Genomic DNA, 15,734 nt, shown 5'->3' with positions numbered 1-15,734 from the left:
ACCCTACTGCTTTTCACAGCTAGATGTTATGTGGGTACCCTCCTCAGTTTGGTGCTCTCTGCTGGGGAGCCCAGCTTCGGGATTAGATCCCAGAATCTCAATGGCATCCCCTCAGTTGAGATATCTCTCTGGGACTTCAGTTGCCTTCTATGGGTGCCTGGCCAGTCCTTTCTTGCCTCTGCGCCTACTACCAGTTTCTATGTGGTCTCCACCTTCTGTCCTTGGGTATCAGGGTTCTCTCCTGATACCATTGATTATTTAGGAAGCCTTTTTGTATTTGAGTTGTAATTCCAGCTTGTTCCCGGGAGCATGTCCGTGCAGCAGCCTCCTACTTTCAGCCATTTTTAATCTTGTACATTGTTTTTTAGGTAGATTTTTTCCAAATTCCCTGTTGTACCATGTAGCAGTTCCACCAGAAATGTGCCTTTTACTCCATAACCTCAGCAAGAGAAATTAATGTCAAATTTAGGAATTTTTGTGAGTCTTAATAAAGATGGAAGTTTGAGTTTGTAATCTGTCTGAGTGAAGCCCAGCATCTTTTAAAAAATGTCCAATGGCTATTTGCATTTCTTTTTCCATGAATTCTCTCTTTATATTTTTTACCAATTGAATTTTAGACTTTTTTCTTGATATTTAAGAATTTTTATATATTAAAGAGATTTAGGTTTTTGTGAAATGTCACAAATATTTTCTCCTACTTTGTTACTGGTTTTTGGTTTTTACTTTGCTTGTAGTGTTTTTTGTTTTGCAAAGGCACCACTTTTATGCAGTTAATTTTATCAATCTTTTTATAATTTGCTCTACACTCCCAGGCTAAATTCACTTATATTTTCTTCTGGTATTAATATTATTTTATATTTTTACATTTAAATCTTTAACCCATTTGGAGTTTATCCTGATTTAAACTGTTAAATATGTATTGATTCAAGTTTAATTTTTTAGTCTAAAAGAAGCCCATTTTATTTTTATTTATCTTTTATTAAATTTATAGGGATGACATTGGTTAATAAAATTATATAGGTTTTAAGTAGTACATTATCTGTATATTGCATTGTGTAAGTAAAGGATAAAGGGAGTCAAATATGTATATGGTGATGGAAGGAGATTTGACTTTGGGTGGTAAACACTGATTCAAGTTTTTTTGTACATGTTTTAAAATCCTCACCTGGGGATATTTTTCCATTGATTTTTAGAGAGAGTGGAAGAGACAGTGAAAGACAGAGAGAAATATTGATGTGAGAGAAACACATCGATTGGTTGCTTCCTCCACACGCACTGCGCAGGGTCTGGGCTGGGGAGGAGTCTGCACCCGAGGTACGTGCCTTTGACTGAATCAAACCCTGGAACCTTCGGTCTGCAGGCCAACGCTCTGTCCACTGAGCCCAACCTGCTAGGGCTGATTCAAGTTTTTAAAATGCATCTTTTCCCTAGGTGTTTATGATACCACCTTTATTATGTACTAACTTTCCATATATACTGGGTCTGGTCTGGTGCTTTCTTTACTGTTCCATTGGTCTTTCCTAATTTTCATGTGCTAATATCATACTAGAATTTTTATTATGATTACTTTATAGTATGTTTAATTTCTAAAAGAGTTACACCTCCCTTTGCACTTTTTTTGGATACAAAATTGTATGTTTAATCAGAATAAGAAAATTAGCCACAAGAAAATAAAGTGTTATACTGATAAATACTACAATCACAAAACCGAGAAAAATAATATTTTAATTAATTAATTAACTGCCTGACAAAGCCCATCAACTTTTTGGTGCACAGGACAATGCTCAGCTGAGACACTCTGGCTGGGCACCTTTATGGGAAACCCATTTTCACAAAGAAGGAGAGGAGTTGTTAAGCTACTGCTGATCTATAGTATTTATGCATCATCAGGCCCACTTTTAAAGTTTATTTATGATCATAATTGAACACAGTAAGCAATAATGAAAGAATATCATATTGGATGCTTTGAATCATTTTTTTCATATAGTTTAGATTGTACAATGAAGCTTCATTTATTGTATTAGCAAATATCTGGTGATCTGGTACTTAAAACTTGACTTATTCCTCCTTCCTGTAGTTTGACACTTTATTCATGAAAAATGGTTCATGTATTTAAAAAAATGAAATCTGTTTTGCTCTACTCATTTCTTTTCTTATGTATGTACTCTTATTTGTAGATAACAACCCTTTTAAATGTAGAATAAACCCATAATGCCCTGTCAGAAACAAGCTGCCAAGTGCCCAAAATGTTAACTAGTTTTGACATACTTGAAAATGCTCTGTAGTGTGTTAGCTAAACTTAAGTTCACCAGTAAATATCTTCTGCTTATGTATATATTTTCTAGAGTATTAATAAATACTATTCTTCATAAATTAAACCTTTATTTTCAGATAATGATTCTTCACAGAGTAGTCTGTCTTCCAGTTACTCTCCAAGGGCAACAGATAGTTGTTTCAGTTCTAGTTCAGAGATGGTAAGTTATGCCACCCTACCTTTTGGGGGTTATTAATATATGCTCTACTAATTTTGAATTATTTGTATCTCATTTTACATTCTGAAAAAAGTAGTTGTGTTAATAAATTATAGAAATAAATGTAAACAAAAATTTAAAAATATCAAAAATGTAAGAATATGAAATAAATATAAATTAAAATGTAAATGATCATCATTTATTCACATTTATAACAGTGATGGATGTGTTCATTGTTATTTACAAAAGCGCTTCTTATCAAGATGTGTGTGTGTGTAAAATAAAGTTGTGTTTATTTTAAAAGGTTTTTAAAAGAGCCCACTCACAATAATTGAAACCCTAAAACAACCAAGAATACATACAATAAAGAAAGTCTCAAGGCTTATATGAATAATTGGAGTGATGTTATTTTCTGAGTGGGAATGCTGCATTTCTCTTAAATGCACATGTTTAAGTGGAATTCTACTCCATTAATGCTTCCATCTTTTTTTTCTTTAATATATTTTATTTTTACTTATTTATTTTAAAAAGCTTTATTGTTGAGAGTATTATAGATGTCCTTTTTTTTCCCTCCCCGGGTTCCTGCCCCACCCCAGGTCTTAACCATCCTGTTGTCTGTGTCCATAGATAATGCATAAATGCATATAAGATGTTTGGTTAATCTCTTCCTGGCCCCTCACCTTCCCTCTGAGATTTGTCAGTCTGTCCCATGTTTACATGCCTCTGATTCTATGTTATTCATTAGTTTATTTTCTTCATTAGATTTCTTGTTCATTTATTTTGATTTTTAGATTCAATTGTTGGTAGATTATATGTTTATTGCAATTTTATGGTTCATATTTTTGGCCTTTTTAAATTTGTTTTCTTCCTCTTCTTAAAGAATGCTTTTCAATATTTCATGTAATAATGGTTTGGTGGTGATGAACTCCTTTAATATTTTCTTGTCTTGAAGCTCTTTTATCTGACCTTCAATTCTAAATGATAGCTTTGCTGGGTAGAGTAATCTTTCATCTGCCTTTGTCTCTAGCTCACTGTACAAACTGCTCTTGCTAAAGGAAAGACATCAGTGACCTCAATGTTGCCAAATTCAATGGACACTTTTCGGTTTTGTTTTATGAGAATTCCTAGTAACATTGATAAAAATAATTATTTTCTTGTTTTGAAACATTTGCTTCTCTTTGCTTTTATGATTACACAGTGTCTCGGTTTTCTTCAGACCTCTCTGTGTGATACTTTAAGCTTCTGCCCATTTCTAGTCCACCCTTATCTCTATTTAAATGTGGTAATGATTAGGGTATGCTACAGGACCCTTTTCTTCTGGTAACCTAAACTCTGAACTTTGGATGATGTTATATGCTCCAATGACTTCACTATCTATTCAGTGGTAGTTCTCAAAACTTTAGCCCTGCTCCTTATTTAGATGTTCACTTTCCTATTGGATATATCTTTATGGATATTTTTAAAAAATCTACTTATTTTCATACTTTAAAATGAATGCCCCGATCTTTCTGATAGTTCTCATGTTAGTAGATACATTTTTCAGCCGCTCACACTGGAAACCTACTAGTTAACTTTGTCATTTCTTTCTGTCTCGTCTCTTTTCCTGAACTACATTTATTCCATCACTTTATCCAATCAAGTCTGCCTCCAAAATAAAATCCATACTTATCTAATTCTCTTCTGGTGTTAGTGTCCTAGTCTGGATATCATCATCTTGTTCTTGAACTATTGTGGTTGTTTCTTAAGAGATTTCTCTACTTCTACTTTCCCCACTTTTTCTCCATCATCATGATCTTTTGAAAACTTAAAACCATATTATTTTTATTTATTCAGTGGATTTTTATTTTACTTTGGAATCTAAAATACAGTGGGTATAGGTTGTATGCGTTCCCGGCCTTAGTAACATCTCCAACTTCTAGTATTATCTTAGAATGCTCTCCACTCTCTATAGGTACTGACATTTCACTTTCCTTAGCTTATTAGTCTCTTTTCTGCTTCAGGGCTCTTATGTGTCCTGTTTCCTCTACCGTACTTTTATTCATCTTGTAGGTCTTAGCTTAAGTATGTCACTTCTTCTAAAGTCCCTTCTTAGTTCCTCAGTGTAAATTAGGCCCCTCAGTTATGCTCTCAAAATGCTTCATACTTATTCTTCCTAGTGAATTTCTCAGTTTATAATTAAACATACATGTGTATGATTATTTGATTAATGTAATTTCTACCCATGAGTATTATTGCTGTAAGAGAGTAGCTATCATATCTGCTTCATTCACATTGCAGATGCTAACGAATATTCATTTCTTGAGTAAATAAATTTATTGAGGTTGTTTTCTCTAAGTTGTGCCAGCCAGTCTTAATGCTATTTCTTGGGCTTGCTTTTTCTATTTCAGTGCCAATCAGCTGAGGTATGTACCTCATTTTAGGTTTTTGATGTTAACCTTGCTTTTTTTAATCCAGCTTGAATAATCAATTTTATACAAGATATCTGTAAAACGACTAGTAATTAAAAGATACATTTTTCATGAAGTTGAAAGATTCAAGCTAGTAAATTGAAATCTAGACCTGTAAAAAGTTCTTAAAATTTAACTTTTTATATGTTATAATATTTATTGCTATTTAACTTTTCTTTCAGCCATTTGACTTCCTGTTAGTTGGTAACTCTCGTTAAGTTATATGTTTTATGAGACTAAGCCCATAAAAGGTACAATATAGATATTTTTTACTTGCTAAGTCAGAGAGTGAATAATAGAAGCTTTATGTGCTAGCTATTTATTTCAAAATTATTACTTCTACCCCACTCTTTTAAGTGATTGGAGAGTATGCTGTATACTGTTTCCTCTAAGTGGAGGGCAGGGGGATGATGTAGCCTATGATAAACGACAAAATTATTTTCTCTTTTTTAACTCATTTGTATTTTTACTACAAGGATTATTATTGCTCTTGCTATTTTAAAATGTCATAACCTTGATTTTTAAAAACCAAATATCCATCTTGATTTGCAAAAGTCTCTTCTGTGTTTTGAAATTTTTTGTACTATGAATTCGTGCTTTGAAGTGATTGAATGATTTTTTTTTAAATTTAAGCATCATTTACAGAAAAATTACTAATTTTTTTTTTAGCCATCTGATGATGAAGATCAAACATTGCAGAAAATTGAAGATTCAAGTAGGAGATCCATCAAAACTGAAGAAACAACTAATAATCTTTATTTAGAAAGGATGGCAGAATTTCCACGTGATAGGATTGTTAAAAACAATGACAAAATTCATAAACAAACTGAAAGTTTTCATCAGGTCTCAATGAAAAATAACACAGATCAGTCTGCACAGTCTCAGCATAATTCAACACATGTATTACAGAACCAAACCAGTAATAACTGCACTGTACAGTTTGTGAGATGTGATGCCTGGGTGCAAACAGAGAGTGAACCTGTAGTGAAAGAAAGATTAGATGCTGCCATACAGTGTGATATAATTTCACAGTGTAAGTGTAGAAGTAATGAGTCTTCTCTTTGTAATGTTGAAAGGTGCAGTGAAAATAGTAAGGGAGATACCACTGGAGGGCAGGAAATACTTAAGAACAACTAAAACTCTAAAATCTCTGCCTGATTTAGCATTTCACTTAATATTCAGAATTTCATCAACATAGTATGGAATGAGAAAGTGTAGCTTAACATAAGGTAAAAATAGCCAGAGGATATATTTATGGTTTGTTTTACAACATTTTAATAAAAGTTTATATAGGTATTTATTTAGTAGCATTAATATATCTTTAAGTTTTTAGAAAAAATATATAAAGTTACTATGTATCATTCTTATGGTGATTATTCAGTACATTATTTGCTTCTATTTATGGATTAAAAATATTTTAATTGCTTCCTTTCTTGTGCACTTACTTTAAAATTTAGTGCAGTCACATATTTAGCAAAATGTTCCAAGATTTTCAGACAGAAAAAAATACCAATAATATCAAATATATTTCATAACCTCATAATAATTTTCTTAGCTACTATCTTAAATATTGTACCCTCATTAAGAATTCTGGCACTAATTTTTTAAATAAAATATATTTCCTGTTTTGTTGGGATAACATTTTTGTGGATACATGTCTACTAAGGAAAATGTTATTCTCTTCAAGATTAAAAAAAAGTCAATGCTTTTATTAAAAAACTGTTCAACAATGGAAAAATGATTTATGTTCACTAATTTTAAAATAGCTAATGTTTTCCCCCATAAATATTACATAAGGAGTTCTCATTTATAAAAATATAGGCATTGTTTTCAACATTGTATTTATTTATTGTGTCAAGATTTTTAATGTTTGTATTCTAAAATTGTTATTTGTATGGATATATTACAAAGAGCCCAGCAGGGGGCATTGTGATATTTAACTGAACCAAAAAGAAATTGTTAGGCATTTCTGTGCCTTTAATGAAAATGATGATTAGATATTGCATTTTTACATGCCTACATATCATTCAGTGATTTGTGTTGCAGAGTTTATCTGAAGTATAATGATTTAGAAACATCAACAGCTAATGTTTAAACGGTAGCAGTCTTTAGTTTTTTAGCTAGTTTAAGGGAGTTAATTTTGCTGCCTCAGAGAGCACAATGAGCTCAAATAATTTTCTTCAAATATAGTAATCATCTTGTGAAAGGAGAATATAATTACCTGGTCTACATTTATAGTTTTTCAAAAGGCCAGATTTTCATCTTGATATTAAACGAAAGGTATTCCATCATTGATTGATTATCCTGAGCATTATTTTGCAAAACACAAAATAACATAGCAATGAAGACCAATGTATAGAAAAAAGAAATTAGAATAAGATAGAGCTGTGAATTTTTTGTTGGCTTCAAATAGTAAATAAACTTATTTTTCCCTAAATAATTACCTAAATCTAGTAGTACTGAAAGCACATTTATTTCAGAAGTCCACATGTAGTTATATGATTATTACAATTTGGAAGTTAAACTCAGTAAGGTGAAGAGACTATGAGGACTTTAGTGCATTGACCATACAGGGTAAGTAAGGTGCAGTGTAGTAAAGAATTTAAACTTGCCCAGAAAGCGGTCTAACCTTTGCCCTTTGGCTTTGGGGAGGTAATCTCTAAGCCAGCGGTTCTCAACCTTCCTAATGCTGAGACCCTTTAGTACAGTTCCTCATGTTGTGGTGACCCCCAATTTCCTTGTTACAAATTGAACATAATTAAAGCATAGTGATTAATCACAAAAACAGTATGTATTGCCAAAACCGGTTTGGCTCAGTGGATAGAGCGTCGGCCTGTGGGCTGAGGGGTCTCGGGTTCGATTCCGGTCAAGGGCATGTACCTTGGTTGCGGGCGCATCCCCAGCGGGGGATGTGCAGGGGGCAGCTGATCGATGTTTCTCTCTCATCGATGTTTCTAACTCTCTATCTCTCTCCCTTCCTCTCTGTAAAAAATCAATAAAATATATATTTTTTAAAAAAACAAAAAAAACCCCAGTATGTATTTATATATGTGTTTCCCCATGGTCTTAGGCAACCCTTGTGAAAGGGTTGTTCGACCCCTAAAGGGGTCGCGACCCACAGGTTGAGAACCGCTGCTAAGCCTTTGAAATGTCATGCCTGATAAAAGTGTCTTTGTTTTTCTGAGGATATTGGGTCAAACTAGATAGTAACAAGGTGATTTAGGATGGGACTGAGACAAGCAGTATCATCTCAACTTCCTTAAGGGGCTAGAAACTCTGATCAGCCATCTGGGCAGTCAACCATGCTACTTTGATGGGACTCCAGTAAACACGACACCAGGGCTCAGGTGAGCTCCCTGGTTGGCATAATTCCCTGTGTTGTGACACATTGATACTGGGAATAACTGTCCGCACCTCCACAGAAGGGGACAACTGGAAGCTCTGTATGTGTTACTTTCCTAGACTCTGCCCTATGTGTTTTTTACCTAGGCTGGTTTTAGTCTAGGTCCTTTCCCTGTCATAAACTGTAGCTAAGAGTGTAATAGCTTTCAGTGAATTCTGAGTCTTTCCAGCAATTATCAAATCTGAGGCTGCTCTTGGGACCCCTGAAAAGGGTAGTTTTGTGGTCTGTTCTCTAACTTTATAGTTGCTAACTCTTCAGGTGCTTTAAGAGTTAAATATATTTAAAATATATTTCTGGGAAAGCAAGTATAGAATTACAAAATAAAAAAGACATCTCATGTAATAGAATAGACTATAACATACTTCTCAAATACAATACTGGTTTAGCTTTTCTCTTGGTGAAACCACTTAAAGAAAAAAAAATAATTGAAACGACTTTTTTTCCATATTTACAATTTAAGGTTTATAAAACAAAGTAAATCCTGGCTAAGGTTTATCCAAATGAAACAAAAGGGAAAACTTCATAATGATTTTGCACACATTTGTAATGTAAACTGCCAATCACAGTGACTTCAAATAAGATACTGTACATTCAGTAGTGGGGTTGGTGCATTATTTTGGTCAGCATCAACTACTCAGGAAGTAGTTGCCGTCTGAAATAATATGAGGCTATCATTAGGGATAGTCTCGTGTAATTGACTTTTATAGCACTTACCATAATTGTAATTTATTCATGTAATTTCTTGGTTAATGTTTATTTTCCCCATGACACCACATACAGCAGTGTAGCAAATGCTGTTAGTTCTCTGCTAATATTTCCTTGGCCTGTATCATTTTAATACATGCCAGCCTGATTTCCAACTGCCAATACCTTTGCTATTTCCTTTGGGGTTTCTCTGGGCTGCAGACACCTGCTCTGCCTGTGCACGGGCAGTCAGGACACACCCGGAAGTTAATGCTGTTGGAGAGCAGTCTTTTAAAACAGTGACGAGTTGGAGTTGGTGGATAAATACCCCAGTCCCCTGTCTCTTGGATAGAATACTTCCCCCAGAAGCATGTTCTACAACACTGGGCCTGAAAATATTGAATCAGAATCTCTGGGAATGGGGCTCAGGAATCTGCTTAACAGGAGCTGTTTTTCCAGAGTTCCTCAGAAAAATTAAGCTTCTGTTGCGTAGAATGGTCTCTTGCTTGGTAATAAAGCCCTTATTAGCTTCCTTCCTTTCCTGTCTCCTTCAATTCCATAGCAGTTTTTCTTGAGATCACATCCCAAGCTACATGCACTTGATGATGCCACCTGGCTTCTTCTAGCTGCCTGTAATAAAATTCAATATGATTGTGTTAAGTGAAAGTATGAAAAGAGTTTGGACAAAGATTAATTCCAGGACACTGTCAGGAAAATTAGGAAATAAAGATAACGTCAGGGGAGTCCATTATCTGCAAAGATTTCATAAATGTGAGGTGATATCAAGAGTAGAATACTGCAAAGACCTCAAAGATTTGTGATGGTATCTTAGATAAATACTGCTAAGGTTCTTAAAGAGCATGCATTGCAAATTGTCAACGTTCAACAATAGGTGCTTTTAAGGAAACCAATTTTGAATTTTGTGGGTATGGTTTTTTTTCTAATTGGTTGAACCTCAGTATGATTCATAAGAGACCCACATTGTTTTAAGAGAAGTGTACTTGCAGAAACACTACCTGCTTGGATTAAAAGGTACAAAGCCATTACAACATGAAAAGAGGCCTTTGGACTTTTGAAGTACTACTGGCAGGAAGCAGACTGCTAAAACTACTTAGCTAAAAACATCAGCAATTTTTTTTTAATGTAAAAGAATGACTAAGGAGGTGGAACCATGAGCTCAGAGGGTAGAGCTAAGACCTACAGAGATGCTGTGCTGCATTTCCAGGCATCTGGTCTGACTCAGAGAACCATCAGTATGTAAATGACTGAACTTCAGAATTGTTATGGATTGGTGACTCCTGTTTGCCTTTCTTTCCCCTCATTTCAGTGGGAAAGTCTATAATAATTATCTTATACCTTTTCCACCATTGAATGTTGGTATACAGAGGACATATAACTTGTCTCTTCAGTTCACCAGGTCTTCATATTAAAAGGAGCTATATTAGAGGAGCTATACTTGATAAATAGCCTCTGAAGAGTCTTATACACGCGTGAAGGTGATTCTGGACTTTGAACCTATGCCTGGTACCACAATAGGTGAGACTTTTGCAGATATGGGGTTATTTTGGGAAGTGGGCAGTGTATTTTGCATGAAAGGAATGTAATATTTGAGGCCAGAAGTTATGTTTGCAATTTCTTTGGCTCTCCTTCCACAAAAAGTGGAGTCTAATTGCTCTTTCTTTGATATGGATGAACCTTAATGACTGGCTTCTAATAAACAGAAAGAGATGGAAGTGATGTTGTATGACTTTGAAGACTATGTTATGAAAATGATATAGTTAATATTTTCTCATTCCCTCTTTGAGGACACAGGCCTTTGTTGCCCGGAGCTGCCATGTAAGAAGTCTGGGTATGGTAAAGCCTCCAGGCTAGAGAGAACATGTCGAAAGACAATACAGAGATAGGTTAAGATTCCTGAGGAGCCCAGCTTTCTCAGCCCGGGCCTTTTGGGTTTTCTCAGCCCAGGCACCAGATGGGTGAGTGAACCAGCCTCCTGCTTTACAGATTCCTGGCCCAAGATGTAAATAAGCTAGCCCTGCTAGATTGAATATTTGTGATCAAAATGTGTTCTTTTAAGCTACTAACAGCTTTGAGGTGGTTACAAAGCTTTAGATAACTGGAACAGTTCATGTTTATATGTCTTATTGCCCACTTTTCTACATTTATTGTTGAGAGCTAGAACTCCATTTTGCACTATTTTGCACACACACACCAGGCGGGTGAGTGCATGAGTGGGGGTTGGGGCGCAATGGGGGGATAAGGACACATATGTAATACCTTAGTCAATAAAGAAAAAAATGTCAATGAAGTTTCAGGAGTACTGCCGCTGCCATGAACATGTTGGTCCCAAGCGCACTCATGAAACATCTGCCCATTCAGTCCATGGCTGGCATCGTCCCGGTTCACAATGAGAAAGGTACTGTGCTGAGCTGTTTTCCATCGGATCTTCCTCTTCCTTCCCCAGCACACTCCAAACCTACTCCGGGCCGACCACCCCAACCCCACAGACCCTTAAGACCTTCCCCCCTTTGACTTTTTCCCATCAAACTTGCACCCTATTGCGTTGCCTAGGAGCACCCCTAACCGCTCCCTGGGGGATGGGGCCAGCCTGGACGAGGAGCCATGGTGTTCTGGTCTCTGGTCGTTCTGGTCACTGGGCTTTTATTTTATAGGCTATTGAGCTATATGTACGTTTTATAGGTCCAGAGCCACTGTATTACTTGGAATTGTACCTAGTACATAGTAAGCAGTCAGTAATTATTTGTTGATTAACCTTAACTGTGTTGAAGATACAAGATATGTATTTAATGCTACATGTCTGGGGTTTGTGAACCTTTGAAAGATTTCAGGAAAGTTTGCAGCATGAGCCAAGACAGGTCATTTGCATGGAAGAGCCACTGGAATATCTTGTGTGGGCCTGCAAGTTGGGTGGAAAGGGTCTCAGGGAATCACGAGGGTGGGGTGAACATTGTTAGCAAGGTTGATGGAGATTCAGATATGGCACCCGCCTGTCAGCTCTGTAGAAGCAATGGCCTCTGCCTGCACTTCTGTCTGGGACAAAGCTGCCCCTGCAACCTTTGGCCCAAAGCCAGACAATTCATTTCCTCCCCATGTGTCCCTGGTGCTTTCTGAGCTGCTGCCCAGTGCTGAAGCTCAGAGCAAGCGAGTCTGTTTGTGGGCCCTATGCGAAAGTTGGGATTCCTTGATCGTCAGGGGGGCCCTCCACAGTCTGAGATCTTTCTACCGATTTTTAATCACCGTATGTGGGTGTGGGGCCAGCTTGTTTTGAGGCCCCTTCTATCTTCTTTATATTCCTAACTAGGGGCCCAGTGCACAAATTCGTGTACCTTGAAAGGAATTGTGGGCCGTGAGGCTGCTGTGGGCACAGGGGCGGGTCTTGGCCCATCCTCGGCGCCCCTCTTGCCGCGCCCCTGGTCCCCTGTCTGCCGGCAGCCCCACTCCTGCTACCTTCTGCTCCCATGCACTGACAGCGCCAGCCCTACTCGCACCCACTGACGGCATGGAGTGATTGGGGCCATAGCCAGTAGCGGGTGTGAGTGGTGGCTGCTGCCGCAATCACCCCTCAGGAGCAGCAGGGGGAGGTGGAGAAGCCCTGAGGGGCGATCAGGGCCAGCAAAAATTTTCAGGTAGAGGCAGTTATAAAAATTTCCATATAAAGCTCATTGTAAAAAAGAAACAATAAAATAGGGGGAATATTAGTACTTTTGATACAGGGTTTTGTGAGGCTAGAATGAAATGATGAATACAGGAGGTCCTCAAATAACATCGTTTCTTTTAATGCCATTTTGTTACAACGTTGATTAGATGCTATACCTTACCTCTTTTATTTTTTATCAGTTAACCTGTGGTAAAATTGGTCTTGTTTTATCTTTTTCCACTTAAAATCATGGAACCTATTGACATTAAGTGGGGACTTACTGTATAAAGTATCTGGCACATAAAAAATGAGTTGTTATTCTATAAATAAAATGCAGAAATAGAATAACTTATTATAAAACCTGCAAATCCCATCCCAACTTTGCTATCTTAATATTTAATGGTATTTCTTACTAGGTTTTCCCCTCCATTAATAGGACTCATAAGAAACAACCCAAACTTGTCATGCTATTGTGTTTATATGAATACACATGCATTCATGTACCATAGGGAATTTGCTGCTTGCTTAAGAGTTTTGCTGTACAAAGGTTCATTTATAAAGCATGCTATTGATATTGACTTGTGCCCTGGTGTCATTTTAACAATTTCTTTCCAGCCCAGGGAAAATTTCCAATGCTCTTTTGTGGGCCACATGAGCGCCTGTGATGCATGTATCCATTCATTCTTCAAACATTTATTGAGCACATACTATATGCTAGGTACTTTATGAAATGCTGGAGTCAGTAGGAAGTAATATAAGTTCCTTACTCCCATGTAGTGTATGTTCTAGTAGTAGAAACAGACAAGAAGTAAAAATTTCAATAGTAAATACTCGAAAGAAAATAAACCAAGGTTACATAATGATGTATCGGGCAGGAAGGGAACAATTAAATAACATCAAGATAGGCTCTCAAAGGAGATAATTTTTACCTGATACCTGAATGACAAGGAACTAGACACATAAAAGAACAGATGATAAGCATACAAGGCAGTGGTAACAAACACCACATGCAAAGCCCCAAGGTAGAAATGACTTAGCTTTATGAATTCCTAATTCGCATATAAATCTACTCAATCAGTTTATATATTATTCACAGATGAGCTCACCTCTTGAAAGAACATGATGCTGATTTCCTTTTCAAAGTGGTGATCTCAAAATTCTAATGCGTGGTGCCCACACTCTCATGTGCTTCAGAATCAGCCAGTGTTTGTTAAAATATAGTTTCCTGGACTAAAAATGTGAACTGGTAAAAATAGAATAGAATGGTGGTCACCAGAGGCTGTTGGGGATTGGGAGATGTTGTTTAAGGGCACAGTCTGGCACTAGTAAGTCCTGGAGAGCTGATGCACAGCTTAGTGATATCGACAACAGCACTGTATTTTAAACTTACAAGTTTAATAGAGTCGATCTGAATTGATCCCACCACAGAAAGGAAATGATAATTAATGTGATAGAGGTGTTAGCTAAAGCTAAGGTGGTAATCATATTGCAATATACAAATGTATCAAATCAATATGTTGTACTAGTATACCTTAAACTTACACAACTTATATGTTGATTATATTTCCAATACGTGTGTGTATATATATTATATACAGTGTTCTCACCTACATCTCCAGAGATTCTGATTCACTACCTCAGGTGAGGCCCACATATTTGCATTTTAACGAACTCACAGGCAATGTCTGTGCTACCAGTCTGAGAACTACTGCTCTAACAAGTTTGTTGTTTTAAATTCATTGGGGTGACATTGGTTAGTAAAATTATTTGGTTTCAAGTGTACAATTCTATGATACATCATCTGTATATTGCATCATGTGTTATAACCCAAAGCTAGATCTCCTTCCATCGCCATTTATCCCCACTTTACCCTTTGCTACCTTCCCCTAGTTCCCTCCTCCTCTGGTAACCACCATACTCTTGTCTCTGTGAGTTTTTAGGTTATTGTTCTTTTTTTTTAAGTTTAGTATCCATTTGTTATAAGTAATGCATGCCAGTTTTTCCCTTTATGTAAAAAATTTGCTGTATGTACTGATTGTCTGAAACTAATTTTTGTAAATGTAATGGAAAGTACATGAAATATTATATGTAAAAAATGCTATCAATGTTTCATATTAAATTCATAACATCTATAGTAATATGAACTTAATTTCAATATAGCCAGTTAGTGAAGGGTTAATGTCAGTTTTCATTTGGAGAGGGTTTCAATAATTATTTTTTAATGGTGAAAGGTGACAGAAATTTTCTAAAATTACTTTGTTTTCTTGACAGTGAGATCACATAAATAGAAACTGTACATTAAATGCTGTTAATCTGGAGACAATGAGGCTGTCTTATCAACAGTGCCATTCAGAAGGATGTTCATGGAAGAGATGGAGAAAGGAAGAGGGATATCAGCCATGTCAGCTCAAAGTATTCTGGTCAGAAGGGAGCCTGGCTATGGCAGTCACACAGCCTGTAGGACGTATGTCAAAGAAGCCCATGTTCCCCTGTTCCTAGTAATTGTTCCCGGAAGGGAATTTAAAAGCACATTGCTTGTACTTTGGAGATCACAACATTAGCAGCATCAGGGACAGCATACAGAAGATGACACTAAGAATAGCCCACAGTCATCAGCACTTCATGTCATTGCTCTAAGTGCTTTACACGATTAACTGCTACAATCCCCCAACACATATATGACAGTAACGACATCTCCATTTACAGAAAAGAAAGTGAGGCATAGAATAACTGTGTAATTGAGGTTACTGGGCAGCAAGTTGAAAGCTAGGATTCAGACCTAGACAATATGCCTTCAGTCTGACCTCTTAAACAGTGTACCATATACTGCTTCGTATTTGGAAAAGAATCCCCAAATGAAAGGTTTTCACGAATTGTGTCTGTAGTCCAGTTTAAAATGAGGCATGTGATTCTTTTTCTGCACACTCTTTAAGTTATAATACAGGAATTCACAATGTCTATTTTTTAATCTTTCTGCCTGGATCTGACAAGAAGACATTCTGAATAAGGACCGAGAGGAAGACTGTTCGGAGAAGTTTACCACTTCCTCCTGTATGATCTTGGGCAAGCCA

At 36.5% G+C, this 15,734-nt stretch overlaps 1 protein-coding gene across 1 annotated transcript in view; it reads left to right on the top strand.

The window, feature by feature from the left end:
* REDIC1 (regulator of DNA class I crossover intermediates 1) overlaps nt 1–6,055 on the top strand; it is a gene marked incomplete at its 3' end in the record, with an annotated part of 48,325 nt that extends 42,270 nt beyond the window's left edge. Inside the window, exons 11-12 of the mRNA XM_081084001.1 lie at nt 2,392–2,474; nt 5,588–6,055. Coding sequence (XP_080940127.1) covers nt 2,392–2,474; nt 5,588–6,055 — 551 coding nt within the window. The remainder of the gene's footprint in view (nt 1–2,391; nt 2,475–5,587) is intronic.
* Between the last annotated feature and the right edge of the window lie 9,679 nt (nt 6,056–15,734).

Source organism: Myotis nattereri, assembly GCF_964212035.1.
Source record: "Myotis nattereri genome assembly, chromosome: 2".
NCBI classification, from domain to species: domain Eukaryota; kingdom Metazoa; phylum Chordata; class Mammalia; order Chiroptera; family Vespertilionidae; genus Myotis; species Myotis nattereri.
The sequence above is the reverse complement of the archived record's forward strand: the minus strand, read 5'-3'. Positions and strand labels throughout refer to the sequence as shown.